The sequence below is a fragment of the Mauremys reevesii genome, linkage group 8 (genome assembly GCF_016161935.1).
Source record: "Mauremys reevesii isolate NIE-2019 linkage group 8, ASM1616193v1, whole genome shotgun sequence".
NCBI lineage: Eukaryota > Metazoa > Chordata > Testudines > Geoemydidae > Mauremys > Mauremys reevesii.
Window position 1 is genome coordinate 3,501,860 of NC_052630.1, and position 25,499 is coordinate 3,527,358.

Here is a 25,499-nt window from a genome sequence, read left to right on the forward strand (position 1 = left end):
CAAACTCCAGCAGTAACTGATGGGAGGTCAGCATATCCGTTTGTTCTGTAGTTCCAGTGAAATTCGTTCTCCTGGAGCGGTCATTGCTTACCCAGATTTCTACTTTTCATTTCCTTCATCATAAGCAGCCACATTAATCACTTCAGCAGCTTAGATCTTATTTTCTTCCCATATCCCCAGCACTCCCTACCGAATGAAGTGCTGCTTTTCTTACTATTATGAGCAACCTTCTGTATTCGGTGAGCAAGAAGAATTTGTTGCTGATGGTAAGGCCGGTTCTGCAGCAGTTGGAGGCTACCCTGCTACGGACCAGCAGTGCTTTTAATGCAATGGATGCTGTTCCCTAGAAGAATGCTTGATGTAACTCCTGCCTGGGGAATGTACTGGCATGCGGGCAGGTGTTGGATAAATACAGTACCGATGATTCGCTGACAGTGCAAGGGAAAGGTACTGCTCATCACTCTGAGCAACAGACTCCCTGTTACTGCTGAAACAAGGGAACTCGGATCTGTTATGTTCCAGACAGACACCAAGTTCAAGGGTGCAACCCTGCGGCACCTTTCCCCTCCTTATCACACAGAAGCCCCCCACCCAGTTGTACAGAGGGATCTGAGCAGGAAATCACCCAGAAAGATAATGGTGACAGCGAGAGCTTCATTTTACTAGCACTCTCCCTTCCTCATCGGTGGGAGCTTCTGGGGAGAGCCCGGCTCCTGTAGAAACAGGGCCGTCACTGTGGATAGGGGATCCAGAAAGTGTTTGGAGGACCTAGCATGCGACTGGAATGAATTTTAGGGAATACATGTGGTTAAGGGGCAACCCCTGACCCATTCTTTGAGCCCTCTCCCCAAAAGAAATGAACCAGCAGAAACTCCATGGGTGGGAACACAGTTTCCTGTTCCCCACATGTGACTTTCCTGCACAGGGAACAATCCCAGCTCTCTATATGGAAAAAGGATTAATTTACTTTTAATAGGTCATCGGCATATGATACTGTGCTGTAGCAACATGAGTTCATTTAATTTAATTGAGGAAACTGAGGATTGAGACTAGCCCATGTATTAGTGAAGCTGTGGGTCATTATTTCCAATGGTTCTAATTACTTTTTTTTTTTTTTTTAACAGTAACCCTTCTGGCCAGCTATAAGACTTCATGCTGGGCATAAAATTAGCCAATGTTAATATTGTACTTGCTTATGTCTCATACAATTGATAAATTATGCTAGTAAATAAATGAAGAGTCACATCCATTTGCCAGTAATGAACCAGTATTTTAGGATGAGAGTTTCTCTGTTTTGATTAGTTTGTTTCACTAAAAATCAATGGGATCACCCATTCATAATGACTTGTACCGTTACTTATGAGCCGTCTTCCAAAGGACCTATTTTTTCCCTTAAAAGAGAAAACAAGATTTTTTCCACTGATTAGATTAGAAGTTATTAGTTTTTGTTGAAACAGCAAGCAACCTATGGTTAATTTCAGTTTGTAGAAGGCCACATCTTTTTTTTTTTTCCCTCCTAAATTGTATTGTTTTAGTTCTGCTGGGTAATGGCACAGAACAGGTAAAAGCATCCCAACTAAGGAATGGGGGTTAAGAGATCCTTCCATGGGACAAACTATGACTGACTGTGAGGAAGACTTCACAGACTCTTCCTTTTGGAGTTTCCACCTAATTCTTGCAGCTAAAATGAGGCTAGGTGCAGGGTTTACACCCCACACTTCTCGCCAGTATGGAAAAAGCAGCTGGTTCAGTCGAAAACCTCACAACTTCCTAGAAGCTCAGGGCTGGGCCACTTCATTGGCTTCCGCCTCTGGCTGTCTAGCAGTGCCTCTGCATTGGTGATTCGTAAGAATGAAACTAACTAAAAACATAACACATATTTGGGATGGGGAGAGAGAAGGGAGGAGAGAGAAAAGATCCCAAGCTTAAATGGGGACAGAGACGGGGAAGAGTAAGTGATATTGGGACTGGAGAAGGTGGTTTGAAAGCTGACAGAGGGTGTGTATAAGGGAAGAAATTCTAGCAGTTTCTTATCCCTAATCATGATATTGTGACTTCCAGTGCATGTGATGTACAGTACTCAGCACAACACAAACACAGTAAGTACTTTAGAAGTTCACAGCTGACATCATGGCTAATAAAAACATTTATCAATGTTACTTTTTGCATGGCATTGATACAAATCTTGTTTTCAGTTATGTTCTAATGAAATGCATCAATTATTGTATGAGTAGCGACGTGCGATTGTAATCTCATTCAGTAGAGATAAATGTTATATATGCAAGGTTTCTTGAACTACATTAATTGCTGATGTAAACAAAATAGATTATCTTTGCATTCAACAATATTATTGCAACATATTCTTCTGTTTGGCAGCATTAATCACCATTCAATTTCCAACAGTTATGCTGCAAATCCATTATGCAAGTGACAACTCAGCTGCAGCTGCATTCTGTACTGTTTACTGTAGCTACATGTAATTCTTAGGGTAATCTGTAGAGGAGACTGCAAATGAAAATTCTTTCAGCTGTAATCTGCAAATCGTTGGCTAATTTCTAGGAAAAACCCAGTGAAGGTTGCTAGTTTACCTCTCAATACATGCTAAAGGCTACATTCTAATTATATTTGCTTGGAAGCATTCATATTGTGGAATAAGTCTAACTCAAACTGGGAAGGCTGCAAAAACTCTGCTACTTCTGTCCTGGGAGAGTGCAGAACCTAAAGGATTTTGTATCAAACTGAGCCAACAGAAAGAGACCAAGAATTGATAAAGGAATATGAATCTGCTCATGTGCTGAAAGTCACACATGTGCGTAGGTGCTTTGCTGGACTGGGGGCCTGCTGCACTTCTTAGGTGGAAAAAGGAATAAAACCTCATGTCTCAGACCGCATCTGAGTTATGTACCAATACCTACTAATACATGGCCTGTCACGGCTTATTGCTCAGTTCAACATTTTCACTGTAGTCTCTTCACCTCGCCTGTCCAGCCATCTTTCCTACCGCAGCGTCCTCTAATTTTAGCCTTCCTTCTGTTCCCAACCGCTGACCTCTCCGTAGAGTGCGTATGGAACAAGGTGCCAGACTGTGCGTTAAGTGCTGCCGCATCTGTCATAAATGTCAACCACTTCCCCCTGCTTCTGTGCCACTAAGTCAATCTCATTCCATGGTCTTCAATCTCACTCTAACATCTTCCTTTTCTCTTTCACTCACCATTGTCTTTTGCCACAGAGATGTCACAAACTGCAGATGCAAAGCAAAAGCAAAATGTATTTCATCCCAAGAAAGCATTATACATTTGCTGCTGTTTTTGCTAACTTTAGCTTAAGGTTGGAGTCAATTTTATGTTATTTCTTACCTTGAATTTCAGCCACTGTTTCTAGTGTACTTTCCCCAAGCATAGCTCATGTTAAAATAAAACTCTCCTGACCATACCCGGGAAACAACTTAAACTACTGCAGAGAGTAAATATATGAGAGAAGTGGTAATTGCCTGGCAGTTAACAGTTATAAACTATTATAACACAGGTTATAAATCATGATTAAAATAATGCTTAGTTGAAATTGATCTAAGGCCTGGGCGGTTCTAAACTAATGAGAGACTGGATTCGCATCCTGCTAGCAGGAACACGCCCCATGTGCACTAATGAGCTGGAGGAGCCCTTTGCTGGCTGTGCTAGGCAGGAGGGTCTCCGCTTTCATTTTAAAAAAGAGGAAACCTTTTATTAAACCTATTCTGGCGACCCACGAGGACCTGCCCTATTTTGAGTGACGCCTCATCCACCCCTCACCGTAGGGATGAAGTTCTTTATATATAGTTCGTGTTATGTCCCCAAACCTAAATACATGTCATGATTTTTATCCTCTAGGCACAGTTTACACATTCATAATGTTGCAGTAACTTACTCAGAGTGACCATAAAGTGCTACAAGCAGCAGAGTATACAGAAACAGAAGTGTACAGAATTTACTTCCACAGCCCTCCTTGTGATGGACTAATACACTGTGTTAGGGGAATTGCTGAAAAAGATGGAATCATGCAAAGTTGTCCAAAATGTTTTAGGGTTTTTTGAAATTTTTAATAACCTCTAGGGTGGTTTACATGAAGGCATATACCATACCTAAAAAGACACTAATCAAGATCAGACAGAAGATACCAAATGTAGCTAGTGAGGATATACTTTGAAAAACTACTGAGATATAGTTTTATTGTAAACTGGAGGACTGGCAGAAGGGTAGAGATTGTCTGAGAAAGAAAGTATGAAATTAATGTTTAACCAAGAGGAGATATGGATGTGAAAATTAAAATCATCCAGATAATTAAAAATCTTGATTGTAAATCAAGGAAGAAAGGAAATTCCCATAGAAACTGGGAGATAAGTCTAAAGTGATGTGTGATACATACTGATGTGGGTTGAAAAGATGGTCTGTTCAAATGGATGGGAAGGGATTTCCGAGCCAGAGTGACTTAGTTGTTGTTGTTGTTTTTAAATGTAAGGATGATGGCAATTCCACTTCCTCTTTGCCCAGTGGAATGTCTGCACATTGGTCTTGTTTAAAATCCCTACTGCGCCTCATGGACCTGAGCAGAGACTTTAAAAGATAGATTAGTTCCATTCTGTGGGGTTAATTCCTGCTGTCTTAAAGCTCTAACAGCCACATTTTGCACTGCAGTTTCATCAGAAATATTGGGGAGCCTTTATTTCACAGGACCCAGCTGTACCAGTGAGAGGAGGCCGACTCTCACGGCCCGAAACCTCAGCTGGTGTAACTCAGTTAACTCTGACTGAGCTATGCCACTATACACCAGCTAAGGATCTGGCCCCAAGTCTTTACCGGCTGACAAAACAGCAGTTTTGAGAACAGAGGAAGATGATGTAAGATACCATAGCAATTCCCCACGGGACAGAGAGGGAGGGCTTGGAGAGAAAACCGTGCCAGGTTATAAATCGCAGAAGGTACCGTGTGACACAACATGAGCGCACAGTAAGAGGAATCCCTGCTCTGGAGATCCTACGAGCTGGGAATGGAAGTGTGGACTGCTGGCACGTGTAGATTTGACAGATGCTAACTGACATTGACACATAGCAAGTACAATAATAGCTGCTAACTAAACTGCAGTCGTGTCATTGATACCGCTGTACAGAAGTTAAGAGCCTGTAAGTGTTCTGATTATAATTCCTTATCGTCAAATGTCTCTAACTTGGACTAAAATTGTAGTCCAGGCCAAAATTTGTCATGGAAGGTCTCAGCCTCCTGGTTATTTTGTGTGTGCGCTAATCAAAAGACTTGATGCTGTGACCTGCTCTGCCCCCTCAACTCCCACTGACTTCAGTTACTGTGTGTTTTTACAGACGCCACTGTTTCGCTACTTTATTTTCCCATATGCTCTCAGAATCACACACTGTACTTGCTGTCTTCATTTACCAATGACTTATTTTGGTTAAGGGTCACTGAATAGTTCCTGTCCAGCTTATCTACTGTACCTTGTTTATACAAATTTTTTAAAAAAATTCACCTTTTCTGGTATGTGAGTGCATTGATTTCACACATTAAGAAAATCAATTTATTAAATGCTACGTTACCACACCAAACCCCAAAGGCAGTCTTAGAAAGAAAGGTCGGGCTGTTGCTAATCGAACTTGGAAAGCTTTTCACTGAAAAGCGTAAATGGGAAGAGACCATGTCAGCCTGAATTCGGGAAGAAGCTGCTGTGGCTGGGTATTATTTTTGTGGGATGTTGTCAAGCTAGGAAGGAAACAAAGGAGGGTACAACACATTCTAGATCTTAAATGCCCCCCTCCACCCCTCATTCACAACAAGCTGTATCATGGTACAGCAGAAGTGACTACATCACAATGGGTACTGCAGACCCAACGGGAAGGCAACACATTTCATCCCAGCTATGAGAACATATAATGGGTGTGAGGAGGATAGCACTAAATAGCACTCTCCAAGTGGGCTTGTCCTTCTAGAACTTGGGAGAAATTCACCCCTGTGCGAAGGCACCACACACAGATTCCGTGCTACTTAAATTCCACTTAAGCCCTATTTTGAGGCTGGCTTTGTGTGAGCATTTTGTGTAGGGGTGAATTGCACTCGCTATCCCTCGTTACTGGTGAATTGCGGTGACTGAGCCATCCATGGCAGGATGGTCCTGGGTATATCATGCAGAATATCCTGGTTTCAACTTGGAAGCACCTCTACGTGATCGCCAAGGATTGGCCTAGTACGCTAACTCAGGCCAATCTACTATTGTTTTATTATTTTCTAGTCCCTTTCCATGGTGGAATACATGATGCATCTTCCATGTTTGTCATACAGTTCCTTGTTTGGGCGTGCCAAGTAATCTTGCTGACCAGACTAGAATTTTGTTGTTTATAGAGTTATTTATACTCAACGTCCCAAAGTAGAGCTGTTGGGTGACATTTTTCTAGGAAAATTTTTTTTGCCCAAAAAGTGCAGATTTGGGTCAACTGAAACAATCAGCAAATTCAGGTCAATTTGTGGATATGGTTTTGGCTGGGGGGAAAAAATCAAAATGAAATTTTTCAACTTTTTATTTTGGAATTTTCATCCATTTTGTTTATAAAACATCAAAAAAACCAAAACCACTTAAAATCAAAATAAAACCTTTTTGACATTTCGTTTTGCCAAAAAAATTGAAACCTTTTTTGTTTCAGATCTCTCACCAATGATTTCCCCCCAATTTTACGGTTTGGTCACCATACAGAAAAACCAGTTATTCGCAAAGCTCTAACCCAAATAATCCAGTCCTTTCGAAGTACTGAATTAAATGCTAGATGTGTAGTGCTTAGCAAATACAGCAGCCATTAGCCACAACCGTCTGCATGCAGACTTCAGCATCAGAACTGTTGCATCAGGAGAGGGAATGTTGACCCAAATAACCAGGTTCTCTTTTTGAAAACAATCATGGATTTTTAGTTGCCATTTGGACAGATGCAATGGAGGAGGTACAGGGTGTAGCTAGAGCTGTGTTGGTCCCAGGATATTAGAGACATGAGATGGGTGAGGTAATACCTTTTATATTACCTCATCCACCTTGCCTCACAGAGGAGAGTCATTTAAGTTAAAATCTCATGTGGATGATACAGAACAGTGATTTTTCAACCTTTTTTCATTTGGGGACCTTGAAAAAATTTCAAATGGAAGTGTGGACCCCTTTGGAAATCAGTCTGCAGACCCTGGGTTGAAAACCAGTTCTATGGTGGTAACAACCTTTTCGGGCCCTTTAGATATAGTCTGCGGACCCCCAGGGGTCTGTGGCCACAGGTTGAAAACCACTGATCTAGAATTTCAAAATACTGTATAATAATTCTGGGATAGTGTTTGTACTTTTCATTTTCTTCTGTTTTGTTACTTTTAAAGAGATGACAATTAATAAGAAATCACGAACAAGAAGCAAAGAGATACCAAAACCAGAATGGAGAAAATACTCTTCTGAAAGCTTAGAAATTTTAGGCTGCAAAACCGTTACAGAAAAGGGCTGTGTGTGCCTGTGCATGTACCACACGTTTGGGGGTGATATCCATATAGCAAATTGGAAAACTTGATTTGAAGAGCTTATTTAGCATGACCAAACGCCTACAGCCTGATGGCTATTTCTGCAAATGCACTTACAGACCTTACAGCGCAGGGATACTCCTGTGGTGTATATACATTGACTGCATAGTCCGTTTATAACGATAGCACTGAATTAAATCTGTATGAACAATCTTACTCATTTTGACCTTAGATTTTTTGTCCCCTTCTTAATTAACTTCAGTAATGAGCCAAGCACCATCTAGTACCATGAGCGACCAGATCTTTTGTTAGAGGCCTGTTGTTTATTTCATGCAACTTTACGAAAATGAAGGTTGAATTGTTATTTGCTAAATGTCAATTTTTACACTTCACTGGACCTTTTCTGAAGCTTGTCAAGAATGAATCTGTAGGAGTGAAGTCACTTTTTTACCTCTGATCAGAAATGTACAGAGGCTATAACAGCTTTTCAGTTAATTTTCATTTTTATGCAGAAGAAAATGCCATGTTCTAACCATACTGCACTTAGGCTTGCCACAATTTTATTTCTATTTTTTCATTATTTTGACAGATAATCTAGATGTCTATTTTTAAGCATTTTTTCAATTTTTGTCCATTTAAATTTTCACAGCTGCAGGAAATTATCAGTGGAGGGCAGACAATTATTTAATGACAGCAGGTGTTGAGATTCAAAAAGTTCAAGTTTTATAACTCTTAAAACACAAATTGTCACCATCCCATCAAAATAAACAAATTCAATATCTTTAAATCAAATTCTAGTAAGTTCTCAAGCAGCATTTTTCTTACTTTGCCTATATGTACATTTTGATTATTTATAGATGAGAAATATTGTTGTCAGTTTGTGTGTGTACAGTGAAATAAGCTTTTATCAACATTTACCAATAAAAATCTAATCCTTATAAGCCTTGCTATACTGCACAACGGGTCTGTAACTGCATCCATTCTGTAACTTAAAGGACACATATTTTCATGGAAGAAAATGTCATTTGCTATCCATACTATACTTCACAAAAGGGTTACTTGGGTGTAATTGTGGTTAGAATTTAGCTCAAAATTCATTTTATAAAACAAAAACATGTTAAAGAAAAATCTCAATATTCTTATATAATTTTTAAAAATCTATTTTACAGGCCAAGTGAATTAGACCATTAAATTGCCTATCAGCGTCATAGTTGGGTATGACACATGCAGGTTCTATGACTGCGTATTGAAACAGAGACCCTGATAAAATGTAAAACAATTCAGTGTTGAAAACAGTAGCTATGAGCTAGGGAAATCAAACTTGTTTTTTCTGATCATCAACCCAGTTAATTATCATGGGTTTGTCAATTCTTCTCAGATTTTAACTGTATTGTATTTTTGGAGTTATTGTGGAAATTAGGAAAGATACAGAGAAAAATCAGATGGCAAAATAAGGTAGATAATGCAGCAGAGAAGAAAACAGAGGGATTTTGAGGATCAATGAAGCCAAAAAAACATGTCTATAAGGCACCCCGATTGGACTAACTTGGCTTTATTTTTACATGCACTCACTCTTGAATAAACTTTGTGCTTTTTTAAAGTATAAGAAAATCTGTTCTCCAGCTCCAATCACTTTTGATAACATAAAAAAACATTGTGTAATGTTCCCCCGTTCCTCCAGCTCCATGTTGTTCCCCCAGACCTCCCTATTCAAGCAAAGCCATTTTTTGGTTTCTAAAGAGCTCCATTCAGTGATTTCTCAGCGGGTAGTGAAATGATGCAATTAAAGCAGCTAATGGGCAGGGGGCCGGGCACACTGAGGTGACCACGGGCAGTGGGTAGCATAGGCAGGGGGAGGCTGTGCCTCTCCCAACAGCCTGGCGTGACCTCTGCCCACAGGCCTCCTCCTGCCTGCTTTCTGTGCTTCTGTGGCCCAGAGGCTGAGGCAGGCAGGGTGGAGCCAGTGCACACAAGGCCTGAGGCTGGGAGTGCTGGGGCTGAGGCCACGTGTGCCACCTGTCAGTCCGCCCAGTGCTGGGCACGCTGGGACCGCGCTGCCCACCCAGCACTCCGGGGCTGGAGGCCGGGCTGTGGAGTGCTCCGTCCGTGCAGCCCGCCTGGGGCTGAGGGCGCTCCAGCCACACCGTCCACCCGCTGGGGCAGGGGGCGCTCTGGCCGCACTGCCCGCCCGGTGCACTCAGGCTGGGGGTGCGCGGGGGGGCTGGTGGCCGTGGGGGAGAGTGGGTGTGGGGGTAGAGGGGCTGGGAGCGGAGGGGTGGGGTCTCACGCAGCGGGGGAGGGAAGCCTCCCCCGATGGCTCGTTTACCCGCCACCCATGGAAGTGATGTCAAAAAAAATGGAACTGGTGTCACTACGTTCCAGCAACTCTCAGGGTACGTCTACCCTACCCGCCGGATTGGCGGGTAGCAATTGGTCTATCGGGGATCGATTTGTTGCGTATAGTGTCGAGGCAATAAATCGATTCCCCGATCACTCTCCCATCGACTGCCGAACTCCAGCTCGGTGAGAGGCGGAAGCAAAGTCGACTGGGGAGCCGCAGCGCCATGAGGACGTGAAGTAAGTAATTTTAATTCCATCTAAGATACGTCGACTTCAGCTATGCTATTCTCGTAGCTGAAGTTGCATATCTTAGATCGATTTCCCCCCTCCCAGTGTAGACCAGGCAGTGAGAGAAGCACAACAGCCAGCATGGGGCTTTAGCTAGGTTTCCATTTTACTTGTATTTTAAAAAAACAACCAATCAGATAAGAAGGATGGTCATGTAGTTAAGGAACTGGCAATCTGAGTTTAATTCCCTGTGTGACTGTGGGCACGCTGATTAATCTCTCCCTCTGTAAAATGGGTTGATAATAATAAGGCTTCCTTTCTCCTATGCTTTGTCTTCTTGTCTTGAATGTTGTGTGTGTCTTTTATATATTTATCCACATCACAGAGCAACTGAATGATTTGGCACCAGTCTCTGTTTGCTGGACGATTGGGAAGATTGGCCAGGGAGGTGGCAGATTGCCTCAAGCCCCATCAGTGACTTATTTTCATGAGCAGGGAGATGTGACCAAAAAGAAAAATAATTAAATAGTTCAAAGCCTGCTAGGTGCCAGCTGGACAGAGGAGGGGGTGCTGTTTCAGTCATACTTTCTATAACGCTCATGACCTTCCCCCACAGTGGGACATGGATGCATACCGGGGCAGGAGAATTCAGTCTGTAACAACTGTTAGGAATAGCCAGTTTGTGACTTACACCCTGTGTTGAGGGAAGCAGGAAATGCCGTAGCGCTCGGACTCCCAAGAGGCATTCTCACCCACTCAGCCAGAATTCTACCTGGGGCTCTGGAGTGGCACACAGTGGGAGCCGGTGCTCGTCCACCTTTTCTATCCCAATGCCCTCATCCCTTTTCTCCTGGTGCTCTTTGGGGTGGCTGCTGCTCACAGGCACAAGAGCCTGGGAAGGACTGCCGTTGTGGTGTGCTCCTGTTCTGCCCTCTCCCCCCAACCCTTAGGCAGAAAGAGGTGAATTGACTGTTGTGTGTTCTCTAGTCAGGACCCTAAATACCTGACTAGAGAACACACAACAGACCCGATATCATCAAGACAAAATGGCCATGTGCCTCCCATTCAGGGACGGTGCCGTTCCACACTGCCACCATTGCAGAGCTGTACTGATGTGGTACTTTGGAGCCCCGAGTCAGTAACCCACAATGGAACTGAACGGGAAGGAAGCTGTAAGGGTGTGCAGGTGCAGATGCAAGCCGTACTGACTTCAGGGGGAGAGCAGGACTATGAGCGGCCACACTGCATATTGTAACTGGGATTGGAATCTAGTCTTTAGAGTCAACCTGAATCCTTCCTTTGGCTGGTGCCCTCCACTCCTCCACAAATCAGTGGAGAAATACTGCAAGAGAAAACTTAAGGAGGGTTATGTTTAGAACCAGCCAGAAAACACACATTTCCATCCTGTGAACAACACTGAGATTTTGGGGAGGGAAAAATTGTCCCGAATCAGGAAGAAAAGGCTTTTTTTTTCATAAAGCAAAATTCCAAAATTTATTTTGGGTCAACTGAAATATTTACACCACCTCAGAATCTGGCAGGGGGCTGGACATTAGGAAAAACCAGACAGGTTGGCTTACCTCAGTGTTAGTGTAAGTTCGGGTAGTGATTGCCCTGGCTATGGAGGAACCCAGCATAACAGAACTGGTATAAGAGCTAGCTAAGTCTTTTTGCAGGTGGTTTCTCTAGGAACAGTGCAGTGCTAGAAGCCAATTAATTCCAATTCTGCCTTTGTTCTCTGAATCACTCTAAAATAGATAATGAACTTCCCTAACATGGATCAATCACAAATTTTCCCAGTGTTTCCTTTCATTTTTGGGATTAAGCATCAATGTTTCCCAAATGCCTAAACAAAACTTTTAAAGTGCTACCAGCATCACATTATGCATCTAGATTTGGCTGCTGTTTATAAAGTTAAAAAATACATCTTATGTCAGGGAAGTGTTGGAATCTCTAATCCCAAAGCTGCTGTTTGAAGAGTGATGGCTTCTTTCCAGTCTGCCTGGTGGTTATTTTTTTCAGGGGGTTTTTAGTTCCTGACTTTGACATTGAGCCATGCAGACAGGCTTTAGCAAAAGGGAGACAGTGAAGTTCTAGCAGCCACTTCACTATATGGTCTGAGTATTGAATTATAGACCATGAAGGAAACAGGTAAAAGCCTTGATTTCCTGTAAGCAGGGTACCATCTTCTCAAAGGACATTTTTCTCTACTTAGCAGCCTGTCTTGAGCAAGCAGTGTAGAGGCACTCACACTGATTTCTTCATGTAAAAGTCAGTGGTTCAGGACCCTTGTACGTAGAGTGTTAACTTCACTGACTTCTTTGCTTGCTAAATGCAAGCACCTAGACTGGTGTTTTTCATGATTACAATGTAACAATAAGTCTGAAAATCTTTCATCTGTGCTAACAGTTCTTTTCCATGACTGGTCATAGAAGGACCCTTGTGGTGTTGCATTACATGGATGAGATTGTCTTAGACAATCACAAATGTTACTGAAAAAAAACTAAAATTTAAGCTGCAGTCAGAATGTAATGCCTGTCATGAAGTCAGCAGAACAGTTTTATGTTGGACTATGGGCCAGTTTTTCAAAGGTATTTAAGCATCTAAAGATACAGATAGGTGCCTAATGGCTTTTCAAAAGCACCTAAGTAAGTTAGGAGCCAAACTCTCACTGATTCCAATGGGTATCTAATTTGCTAGGTGCCTAAATATCTGAAAATCTGGCCCTAGCTGGTAACATAATAGGTAACAGGGCCTTCTCACACCATCAGCTGTTTAGGGTTATCCATATCAGTTTTCATCCACTACCAAACGAACATTTTGGATGGTCTCTCTGGGAGAAATTCACCACTGTACAGAAGGCCAGTACAAAGCCGGGATTAGGTGGCTCCCAGGAGGTGCCTATTCCTTGAGCTCTGTAAAGGTTACATTTCACCATTTATGCAATGTCCCATCTTAATCCATACATCCAGGGATGTATTCTGGATTCTTCTACTTTATCTAAGGGCAGTAGTTTGCATGGCTCCCCCTTTTAATTAAAGGGAAAGCAGCACTGAACTGTACAATGCCACTGAGAGATGACTGAACAGTTTGGCAGGCAGCTTTGCAAACAGGCTGATCCTATTGGGATCCGGGAAGTGGGCAGGCGGAAGCCCACCCACTGTTAAAGGACCTCTCCTGGCCTAAGGGGAGGATCCACAAGGTCCGGGATCTCAGTTAATTACGGGGGACAACTAAAGATATAACAGGGACAGGAGTGAGGCCACAGGGCTAAATGAAGGGAACGTGATGGGGACACTGAGCAGAGAACCCCGGACAGCACCGACTGCTCCTCGAAGGTGTCAAGGGAGCCAGCGCCCAGAGGAACTCCACCCAGATGTGGGAGCAGATGGAGGATCAGAAATAGGCCCCTAAGTAGCAGGAAACCTCGTCAGCCAACCTCCTCTCCCTAGTCCTGGGCAGCTGTAATTCACTGAGGTCTCTCATAATCCGCTCCTTACCAACATAACCAGAAGACAGCATTCCAGCAACTGCTGCACCGAAGTTTGGAGCAAAAGCAGAGGCTCTTGTAAGATGCGTTGTGACAGCCTGGCATTCTTTGCTCCTGCAAACTGTGAAGGCTTCAAAAATGAGACTTTTTTTTGTTGTGAAAATTTGGCTGCCGTTCTCAGTCAACGCAATGTCCACAGGCCATATTTTATGATGGCAGGCAGGGAACCAGGTTTGTAATACAGTTTAGAACCATATTCAGAAACAGCTGAGAAGCAGTGTAGGCCACTCGATAGGACACTGGACTGGGGTTTAGGAAACCAGCATTCTATTTTTGGTCCACCTGTGTGACTTCAGACACGTCAATTCACCTCTTTCTGCCTAAGTTCCCCTCTTACCCTTCATCTGACTTGGTCTGTTTAGACTGCAAGGTCTGTGGGGCAGGGTTGTCTCTTACAATGTGTGTGTAAAGCACCTGGCACAATGGGACCCTGATCTCAACTAGGACCTCTAACTGAATATAATATAATTCATAACAGCACAATCTGGCCAACTTCACTCTCATCGGACAAAGGAGTTGGATGCTGATTTAGATGGGACCATAGCTGAAGTCATTTACTCAACCTATTTTGAACCATTAGTAAGACCTGAGTCTCTCCGTGCCCATTCCAAATGGAGATAATCTCAATGTCTTGTTTTAACACAGCCTGTTGTCCTAATGAATTTAGTTCTTGTGTAAGATACAAGATTAACGGCACAAGAGAAGGAAGCTCTTTTATCTACAGACTCGGTAAAGCACAGACATTAGCAATATGAATTTTGCAGTACTGCTTTGTCAATATAATTGGATCCTGGCCGAGAAGACCCACCTCCTCTGAGAAATGGGCAGTCCCTAGTTGGAATTATTATTCTAACCCATTGGATATAGGTTTGTACCCTTTGCTTCTACCCTTCTGTGACCCAGAGATCCCTCGGTGCCAACTGGGGTGCATAGGGATTTTCAGGGATCCTCTGGGGCTGATATCTACATACTAGTTACCCAAAGTGTGACACGTAAGATCTCTATAGAGAACGTGTAGACCACTGGTGGACATGGTAACTGCAAAATGTATGTAAGCATGTTATTTAAAATTTATATATCTATACTGAAAACTGTATTATTACAGCATGTAAGTTTAGATAGATCAGCAGACGGTGACAAGTAGGTTGTGGTCAAGCATGGGATCACAGACCAGGGCCGCCGGGGGGGGGGGAAATAGGGCAATTTGCCCCAGGCCCCAGGCTCTGCGCTCCGCAGGGGCCCCCAAAAGAACGGCTGAGGCTCCCACCCCGGCCCTGGTCTGACTCTGCCTCCAACCCTCTCCTGGAGCCTCAGCACATCCAGGAGCATCCCTGGACAGCTGCAGCCTGGCTCCGGGGGGGGCGGGGGGGGTGCCTGAGCTCCGCCCTGCTCAGAGCCCCATGGTAAGGGGGTGGGGCTGTGAGCTCCAGGCTGAGCAGAGGGAGCTCAGGCCCCGCTGGAGCTCGCACCCCAAAAGGCTTTGCTGTTCCCACTGTGATTGACAGGAGAAAAGCAGGCAAGCAGCAACTGGAATGTAATTCAGTTCAGAAACTCTGAGGACATTAATGGCGCTGCAGGCTGGGTGGCATGGAGAATAAACAGAGCTGAGCACTCAGAAAAATATATTTACATTTGCTTTCTGCTACGAGGGGCAGGGCACAGGGGGGGACTCAAGTCTGGAGGGGCAATGGACATGGCAAATAATGCCATGCACTCTTAGGGCCGAGTGGGTATCTTACCAGTCCCAACCTTGACTTCTCCGCTGAGGATGCCAATCAGGCACCAGTTATGCTGGTGATTTCTGTGATAAAACACCCGTCGGCTGGAAGTTGGCCCACCACCTTCGTTCTACATTGAAAATGTACAGTCATGTCTCCCTCATGCTAAATGACAAAGTCCACAATCTCTGCATGAGACAGGATTCCACCCTGCGAAAGGGAAAGCTCCGAGGCCTGACACCCGAGGGCAGGCACAGAGAGACCCCAAAAGGGGGGGCTGGAGGTGCAGCTAGCCCTGTGACTGTGGTGGCCCATTCACGGTGTTCTTATCATGTGTTGCATCGGGGTTATGGGAATAAGGGTCAGTGGCTCTAAAATAACTAATCCCAGTGCAAAAAAAAAAAAAAAAAAAAAAAGAGATGGAGGTTCAGTAAAATTTCTATGCTGATGGGCCGAGTGCATATTAGAGCAGCTCAGACTATTTATCTCTGAGAAACAGGAATGGCTCAACAGTGCTAATAGCAAAGCTGCCAGCGTGTCTCTGAGCGATTTCCCTTGTAGCAGAGGGTGGTATGCTAGTGGGCCATCTGTGGACATGACACTTAGTTGCATTCTATAGCTTCACTGACTATATGGCCATCGATACTCGTCGGCCGTGGAATGTAACTTTTCCATTGTCCAATCCTATCAATTCCTATAGATCACTCAAAGCTACTATCACTTTGTTATATACTACATTGTCACCGTCTCTCTGGGGGTATTAAAGTCTGAAATTGAAAAGACGGTATGTCACAGGGGTTGCTCTAATTTCCACCTCCAGAATGAAATGGTGACCGCTCAGATGATCAGTCATGCTGGAACAGTCACCAGCTTTAAATGCATTGAGTATTTCACTTGACTGTCGTGCTGCTCCAAGTCTCAAATTCACAGACATTAAACACACCAGACATTGGTATTTCTAATGAAGTCCAAGAGAAAAATGCCTGCTGCTGGGACACCCACCACCTGCAGCAGCACTCTCTACCCCAGCACCGCAACCCTCATCCTGACCTAGTGCAGAGGGGAGGCCCCAGAGGGAGGGAGAGCGAGCTCACCTTACACTCATCCTGCAGCAGCAGCTCCTGTCCTGTGGGGCTGGGCTCAGCTCCATCCCTTCACTCAGAAAAACGTCATCATTTCTCTCCTTACTGAGTGACAGTTGCAAGGCCTGGACTTGCTTAAAACACCCTTAAGCAAAGGTACTTGAGTGACGATTATTCCTGATGGTAACAAATATGCCATAGTTTTGCAAGCTTCTAGACTGCCCGAAGACCAAGTCCCTTCCAGAGCCTCTTCTAGACTCCCTTGGCTCACTTCAGCATTTGTCCGTATAAAATGCCCGAGCTGGCTGCGAGTTTGAAAAGCGACAAGTGATTTTGAGGGCCCACCTTGAGACCCCAAATATTTAGAAAGTGCTGAGCCACCCAGCTTCTTAAAGAGGCCTGATTTTCAGATGTCTTGAATTAGACACCCAGAAACCACTAGCTAAATAAACACCCTCACTAATAATAAGTAATACTAGATCCAGAGGTGACTTGTTGACTGATGTGACTCTAGGTTACATTGCTTTTTGCCTGCTCTGCTTTGTTTGTAATCTGTCTTCATACTTGATCATAGGGCACTTCTTTAACTCCATTATTCCAGTTTATGTCAGTTTTCAGGGGAATTTTGCATTTTCTGATGGCAATGAAACATAGCTAGTGTGGTTCTGATGGATAGCCTGTGTGCTAGGAGCTTCAGGACATTTATCTCTGAAAAACAGAACACAGAGTGGCAGTGGTTTGGATACATTAATAAATCACTGTCCCAGTTGTTAATTCATGACAGCTACTTGCAATCAAGGGAGGAAAGGGTCAGTTTTAAGGACTAGCCCTGCACACACCTCATAATCAAACTTTCTCAAGTGGGATAAACTTCAGCTATAGAAATTTCTCTCCTGCAAGACTTGACGATAAATTCTAGTTGGTTGCCATAACTAGTCAAAGGGATTGTTCAAAGGGTGACAAACACCCCTCCCGCCCACATACACACAGTCTACCTTAACGGGTTGTATATTTTTAAAGTTAATTTTATGCTCATGAAAGGGTCTAGTCTGACAGCGCTGAAAGCTTGAAAACATCACCTTCTCTATCCAGCAGGTAAATGGGCAGAAGCAAATGCACTGGTGTGCATCAGCTCTGTTTAAGAAGGGTGATCTCTGGGTGTGAAAGACTAGTTCACTCTCCAGCTCTCTTTAGCTCTTGGCGTAGTTGCTGGGACTGCCAGGTAGGGGCAGGAATCAGTAGTAATTGCAATGGTGGTTTTCTGTGCAATGTGGATACCTGCCCACTATGAACGGGACTGAAACCATCCAGCCATTTCACCGAGACCACTGAACAGCTGTCGGGTGGTAATTACTTTTGGTCACTACCCACTCGGTTTAGATTCAAAGTGGGGAGCTGGAGATGAAAGGGTCTGTATCCCATTACCAGCCCCCTGAGCCATCCACTCCATACATGGCACACACATCTAACAGCAAGGGTGGGAGGACTGGTTATGGCTCAGGGAATTGCTAATGTGATACAGAAGCCTTTCGTTTCTAGGTCACCAGTTTTGAATCCAGATCAGGTTGGTAGTGAATGAAAGTCATTACAACTGACAGCTGTTCTGTAGCCTCTATTTTGCTATTTATTATCCTAAGTAAAAGATGTGACAAAAAAGGATTTTTTTTTAAATTGAGTTTCCTTTGAAAATGTCAAACACTGAGTTATATTTGCTGTATGCTTGTATACATGCCTGCAAATCAGTAAATGCTGAAACCTGTAATAGTGTCTACAAGGTTTCTTAGAGAAAGGCCAAACGCTCACAAAATTATATTGTGTTTACTTGACTCTTTGCTCATAGCTGGAGATCAACCATCCATCTAAGGGAATGGTTCCTTGACGAGATGACTGAGGAAAAGAATGACATTCTCCGGTATCGCACAAATGCTGTAACATATGGCATGAATTGCAGGGGAAGTTATAATGTGCACTGTGGTAGGTCTTCACTCCTACGTGCAAAACTTCCTTCACATTGACACCATGGGTCCTCTCACATCACAGCAGTTGACAGGGTATATGATGTACTATTGTTGCATGTATCTATTAGAGGCTACTGCATAAAATATGGGAGTGTCTTGGAAATATATTTCAGGCGGGTGGCAGGCAGAGTGACTGGATGTGTGCCAGAGGTTTCTGATGAACTCCAAAGTGTCTTCATTTCAAAGGTGGCATCCCTTCTAATAGGCGTCCTTTATTGCTTGATTTGTTCTTTCTAGTTGTAACTAATCTTTTGACTCTTGTAGATTTAGATCCTTTTTGGATGTCACTTGAATAGGCAACCTCTGGTTTTGCAGAAGGTACTAATGAAGTCATGGTTTGAGTCAATTCCCTTATTTAAATCCATCCATCCATCCAGGTTTTTATGCTGGTGCTCATCACTGTAGTATCTGAGAATATATAAAGTCAACACATCTGTGGGCGTTCTAGAAAAGTTGGCAGGTGCACTGTAGTGTGAAAGACCTGGTACAGGGAGTAGAAAGCCAACAGAGTATCCATTTAGCTGCCATTAGCAGCTCCTTCTTTGGTATTTTCACAAGGAACACTGCTTGCTATGGATTAGGCTTGAACAGTCTCCTTTTCTGTTTTGTGAGGAAGCAAGGAGATGGAGACGTATGAAGATCAGTGTTAACGCTGTTGCCCAGAATCCATCTGGTTCCTGTGACAATGGAGGCTGAGTGTTTGTGGAAGTGTGCATTGCATGCATGGGTCCAAATCATGCCCTGTATAAGTGTGGGAACTGCAGGCCTGAATTCCAGGACCAAATTTGTACCTGTGTCTTCTGGATGAACAGTTCCTGCACAAATGTGCAGAGTGTGTTTAACCTGGTTTCTTGCAGTGAAGTCTATACGGATCAACAATAACCCACAAACCTCAGTTTTCCCTTCTGTAAAATGGGGTAACAATAATATATACTGGTCTATTCCACAGGGATCTTGTGAGGATTAATCATGTAGTGTCTGCAACTGTGCTTATAAGTGTAACCCCTCTGGAGGGGGTGCTCTTGAAATACCACACTGGGCTTCTAGGGGACTCACCTCCGGACTATACCCATAATTGTGGCAGAGGTTCAGGACTCTGCTTCCCAGATTGCCTGCGGTCCATGGCAGAGAGAGAACGGACTAGCAACCCTATTGGGACCAATGATAAGCCAGGAGAAAAGGGCCTGACTTTACTTTTTGTTGGCTGTGTTTGGAGTATAGCCAGGGAGGAACCTTTTACTCCACATTCCTGCCCGAGGGAAGATCCTTTTGGGATTTCTGGGACATTAAACAATGTCAGCTCAGAAAAGACAAGAAACAAGGAGCCTGAGATGAGAGTCAAGGTCAGGCTACCAAAAGCGAGCCTAATGTCACATGTGAATCCAGACCACAGAGCCACAAGGACAATCCGACCATCCTTTACTTTGCAAGAACACCCTTGTTTGTTTATTTTGATATTGTGTTCCACGCTGGCCACCCATTTTAGTGCTGCATCACCCATCAAAGACTGAACCTAAACTCGCCACTTGCCTAGGCAGGTGCTGGGAGGGAGCAGGCTGGCATGCATTGGCTGGGAGGGGGAAGAGTTTATGCATTGTTAATTTTCTCTTTCATTACCCTAATCCCTTTTTCCATTGTCCCCTATCCTGAGCTACCCATACCGAATATAGCCCCAGTTACTGTTCTGTTATTCTGGGAACTGAGATAACTATTTTATCTTTGTATGCTCTGATACTCATCTGTATGAGACTGGGTGTTGAGTATTTCCAAAGGGACAGGCCCTCTGTGTTCTCTGCACCAGCAGGGGTTTCTTTGGGGGGAGGCATCAGGCATCTTTATAGGTGAGCCCAGGACCCATACCCCTGAAGAGAAAAAGGAGAAGGCTGCAGACACACCTCAGAGCTGGGTTTCATAAGTGCTAAGGATTATGATGTTATGACTTCAAATGGGATCTTTCCTTGAGTAAGGATTAAAGACTACAGGACTTGGGCCAATAATACTAAAAATGTGCAGATGATTCCACATTACCAATGAAAATGGGGCATGAGAAAGTGCCAATTAATTAATTTATACTCCTGAGGGCATTCTGAGTACAATTCTGTGCACAATATTTTAAAATTCTGCAAGTTTCATTTGTCAGTAACTAAAATGCAGAGGCTCCAGCATGTGGTAGTGGAGAGCACGGGCCACTGGCCCCACAAACGTAGGAGATCACCCTGCAACCCCCTCACCCCAGGACACTGGCTCAGCGGTGAGGCTGCACCCGCCCCTGACACATCACATAGCCTGGACCTGACACAGAAACATCCTGCCCCTCTGTGCCAGGTACACCAGGTGTGGGGCAGGCAGACTCCAACTGTGGAGGGGCTCAGTGTGGGAGGATCCAGGTGTGGGGTGAGAGGATTCTGTGTGGGACAATGTGGGTGCAGGCAACTTAGGGGTTAGGGATGGGGGGATCTGGATGCACAGAGGTTTGTTGGGGGGGTTCCAGGTGCAGGGGCAATGGAACTCTGCAGGGGCTTCCAGGTGAAGGTGGTTGGGTCTCAGTGGGGGAGTCTGGGTGCAGCTAGTTGGGGGTCAGTGGCGTGGGGACTCAGGGGGGTGCAGGGAGTGGGCTCATCAGGGTGGGGGGTTGAGTAAAGAGAGCTCAGTGGGAGGTGGTCTGGGTGCAAGGGGGCTCCAGATGCAGGGGTGAGATTTGGTGGGGTTTGGGTATGGAGGGCTGGGGGGTTCTGGGTGTATGGGGTGAGGCTGTCTCGGTATGGGAGGTCCAGGATGCATGGGGCTTGGGGGGATGGTGGAGCAGCTCCCCACACAGTGATCCCTCCCTGTAGCTGAGGAGCAATGGGGGCAGGAAGCAGGGGAGGATGCTGAGCTTCCTGCAACTGGGGGAGGTTTCTGAGGGTGGGTCTGACACAGCCCCAGCCACTCCTTGCAGGGGGAAGAGGAAGTCCCATTCTCTCCTGCCTCCAGCCCAGCCACGACTGGAAGCTGATCCCGGCTCAGGGTAGGAGCCACTGGCTGGGGTGTCCCCAACCCTGTGGTGATTTACCTCTCGGCTGGCTGCCTGAAACAATGTACCTGCGCTGCTAGGGAGTGGTGCGTGACTGCTCTTGCAATTTTCTTTTGCTTCCCCATCAGAAAGTCATTTTTCTGCAGGGAAACAAAGAAATCTGCGGGGGACATGAATTCTGTGCACACGCAGTGGCGCAGAATTCCCTCTGGAATAAATTTATTACCTGCTGTATTATACAGTTCCGATCCTTTGGGTTTCATTATGAATAAATACAGACTACATGAATTAGCCTAGAACACCACTGCCAGGATTAACTTCTTCCATGGTGTTCCCAGCACAGTTCTTGGTGCCTTATAGGGGCAAGAGTTGGATAACTTGGTACAGGGTGGAGGCTTTAGCAGATAGAAATGCAGAGCAATTATGAGGGAACTCAAATATTTAGCCCAAAGGGGCAGTCAGAAATGTCATTTTTAATTGATTAGAAGGGTTTAAACCACATAGGACCTTGGCGCCTGTTCATGCAAGTAGATGTTACCCAGTGAAATCTACAATTGGCTTCTGGATCAGGACCTTACTGTTTCAGAACTTTGTCAGGTGTTCCCAGAGCTGGCGCTAGCAACTGCTTAGGGCCTCAGTTGACTCAAGGGGGTCCCCTATTTGCTTTTTATGATGTTATGTGTGGGGGTCCCACCAAATTATTCCTGCTTAGGGCTCCCCATGGGCTAGCACCACCTCTGGGTGTTCCTTCTAGCACACAGCTAAGGATTCCGCATGTAAAATCTTCGGGTTCTTGAAAAAAACTGCCGTCTTTACGAGTTATCTATACTCTATATGATATAAGCAGATTCTGGTAAGAGATCCTGTGTTCAGAAAGAGACTTTTACAGCAATTTGAATACATTACAAATTATTCCACACACACACAGACTCTATCTCTCTAATGTCTTGTGAGTCATAACACAAAGAATTTCACTTCAGAAACCTTATGATGCAGTAATAATCTTTACCCTCTGACATCTTTTGAGCAGATACTCCATTTCATCTATCAAAATGAACAGTTCTAGTAACATACCATTAACATCCATTTATATTTATTATGCCTTCATTACAGCTAGGACACCAAATCCTTAATAATAATAAAAAAAACCCATTTTATGTTCTTTCTTTCTCTTGTCTCTTAAAATGTTCTTGCTTAAGGAACCACGTAGGACATGCCACATTTTTATCCTTGTCAAGCAAAGTCCAGAGCTACAGGCATAAAAATGTTACCTCTTACTTTTTGGCCTTATTATATCAAATGTAAGCAGCTGTTCATTAAGTTCACTGGCAGAGAACATGTAATCCTAGCAGTAGTATCCCTTCATTACCCGAGCCCCTTTGTCGTACGGCTGGGGAAATGCCTTCCCTGCTTTATGACCTAATTCAGTACTTGGCTTGATGGCCGAAGACTTTTTTGTTTACTTTCTTAACTTACTCCTTACTTTTCTGACCTGTCAGACTGAGCCTTCCCCACCACTTCCATTAATTATAAGTGAAATTTTTGGTGGAGGAGAGGAGACTATTCACAAGTTAAAGTCGACTCAGTGTGACAGTAATGGAGGCAGACTCTGAGCCTGAGGTTGGAAACTTTTACTAGACTCCAGCTACCGTCTGATATGAATAAGAGGCAGCAGATAGCTGCTCCCACCCAGCAGAGGATGAACATTCGTTAATCCTCTCAACACCCCTGCAGGTGAGGGAGTGGTAAACTGAGGCACAAATGACAGCATGTATGTCTACACTGCCAACAGCAATGTGACTGCAGCACCCACAGCCATAGCCAAGCTAGGTTTGATCCAACTAGCTCCAATAACACCAGCAGTGAAGCTGTGACACCATAGGCAGCACGACGGGCTCTACAACCCCAGCCAGAGCCCTGCTGGCCCGTGCTGCCGCGGCTTCATTGCTAGTGGTGTCTGAGCTAGCGAGATCGGAGCTGGTTGGGTGTCACACCTCTGACTGCAGTGCAGACAAAGTCACAATTCTTCCCCTGCTCCCCTCCTGCACGGAGGGAGGAATGGCTTACCTTACCTCTTTCCATGGAGCAGGGGACCCCTCGCCCAGCACCCGAGGGACAGGCACGTGTGGTGGGCAGGGGCACGCTCAGGGCTCCTCTGTTTGCAGACAGCGCAGAGTACCGGGTGAGTAGCCTCCGCATGTCCCACTGGGGCTAGAGCCACAAGTAGGAGCGGTAATGACCAAGCCCCACGTGACTGCACAGCACCCAGCACACCTGGGCACCAGTCGGCTATGGCAATAGAAATACATGCATGCAAAACTCTACATTCAAAGAACAGTATTAAGGTTGCAAAGTCAAACACAGAAACATTAGGAAATGCCAGACCTAGGCATTCATTCAGCCCCTTATGCGTACGCACGGTGACACTGTCTTTTATTACATGATGACATAGCTGCTTTGCCACAGAGCCCCCTGCCTCCCTCAGTGCATAGGATGGATGGTGCCCAGTAGATGAGCAATTATTCAATATGAATAAGACTGGGACCTTTCAGCTTGGAAAAAAGATGACTGGGGGGGGATATGACAGAAGCCTATAAAATCATGCCTGGTGTGAAGGAAGAGTTATTTACTCCTCATAACACAAGAACTAGCGGGGATGGGGGTCACCAAATGAAATTAATAGGCAGCCAGTTTAAAACAAACAAAAGGAAGTATTTCTTCACCCAATGCACAGTCAACCTGTGGAACTCCTTGCCAGAGGATATTGTGAAGGCCAAGACTATAACAGGCTTCAAAAAGGAAGTAGATAAGCTCATGGAGGATAGGTCCATCAACGGCTATTAGCCAGGATGGGCAGGGATGGTGTCCCTAGTCTCTGTTTTCCAGAAGCTGGAATGGGCAACAGTGGATGGATCACTTGACGATTACCTGTTCTGTTCATTCCCTCTGGGGCACCTGGCACTGGCCACTGTTGAAAGACAGGATACTGAGCTAGATGGATCATTGGTCTGACTCAGTATGGTTCTTAATTTTGTTTTTGCCTCATTGGTCAATGGGTGGCTGTGGACCCTATTCACTGTACACTATTCAAACACTGCTCCAAAGACAGAATAATTAATTTCCTCATGGGCTTTTCTATGGAGCCCATCGCTATAGTATCTGAGTGCTTCAGACATTTATTAATCCCCTCTGCACCCTTCCAGGTGAGGGGTGGTAAACTGAGGCACAGATGAGCACACAGAAGAGATGATGGTCTCCCTGCTCTCAGTTCTGGAGCAGCAGCTCAGAGTTGCAATTGCAGGGAAAGTTCTCCTCAACCTTGGGCTGAATGAAATATGTGCAGTGAAGCTGGAATCTTTGCAGCTAATAGCTACAAAAATCTACCTAGTCTCTGCTGAGCATGAGTGAACTGTGATTTTTTTCAATGGCTTATAACTTGGCCGAATTTGTGCTGATTTTCACGTGGCCACCCTCTCTGCCAAAGGTCAAGTCCCTGCTCCAAAGCGAGAGCTTCTTGAAGGAACGGTCACCAGAATTTTTTAACGTGGGCAGAACAATGTACTTTACTCTAATCTTGTTAGAAAATGCTGAATCAGTTTGGTTGAAATTTTCAAAATCAAATATTTTTTTTTTAAAAATTCAGACTTTTGAAATGGAAAATTACTATCCAAATGGTGATAAAAAATTATGAGCAATTAAAAATGAGGGCAGCCATAATAACCACCCAGGAAGTCAAAATTAGTGGAGACAAATGCAAGGTGAAGCATTTTGGAAAGAATACGGTCAGTCGCACATTCACTTTAATAGGTTCTGAGTTAGTTGTAACGCATGAAAAAAGATCTGTGTCACTGCAGATGGTTCAATGTACAGTCATGAGAAAGGCAATCACAGCTTTCCAACATGCTGAGACTAGTTTTGAGGGCCTATCTTCATAAAATATCCTAAGTGTGGCACAGGCAGTACCCACATAATTCATGTTTATGGTAAAACAGGAGTTCCAATTATCTGCCATGCTGTATTTCCCTGTTCT

At 44.5% G+C, this 25,499-nt stretch overlaps 1 protein-coding gene across 14 annotated transcripts in view; it reads right to left on the reverse strand.

The window, feature by feature from the left end:
- Positions 1 to 25,499, reverse strand: part of SGCD (sarcoglycan delta) — a 511,873-nt gene that overhangs the window by 5,669 nt on the left and 480,705 nt on the right. The window contains exons 7-9 of one of the 14 annotated variants that reach the window (XR_005583592.1): positions 4,402 to 4,578; positions 2,916 to 3,241; positions 1,367 to 1,391 (exon numbers count right to left, since the gene is read on the reverse strand). The exons of 12 other annotated variants lie outside the window; for them this stretch is intronic. Coding sequence is in view for 1 of the 2 variants with exons in the window: in XM_039484143.1 (XP_039340077.1) it covers positions 4,428 to 4,578 (151 nt within the window). In the remaining variant the exon portion in view is untranslated. Of the gene's footprint in view, positions 1 to 1,366; positions 1,392 to 1,818; positions 3,242 to 4,401; positions 4,579 to 25,499 lie in introns of those variants that run through there. One more of the 14 variants, XM_039484143.1, reaches the window with a different exon arrangement.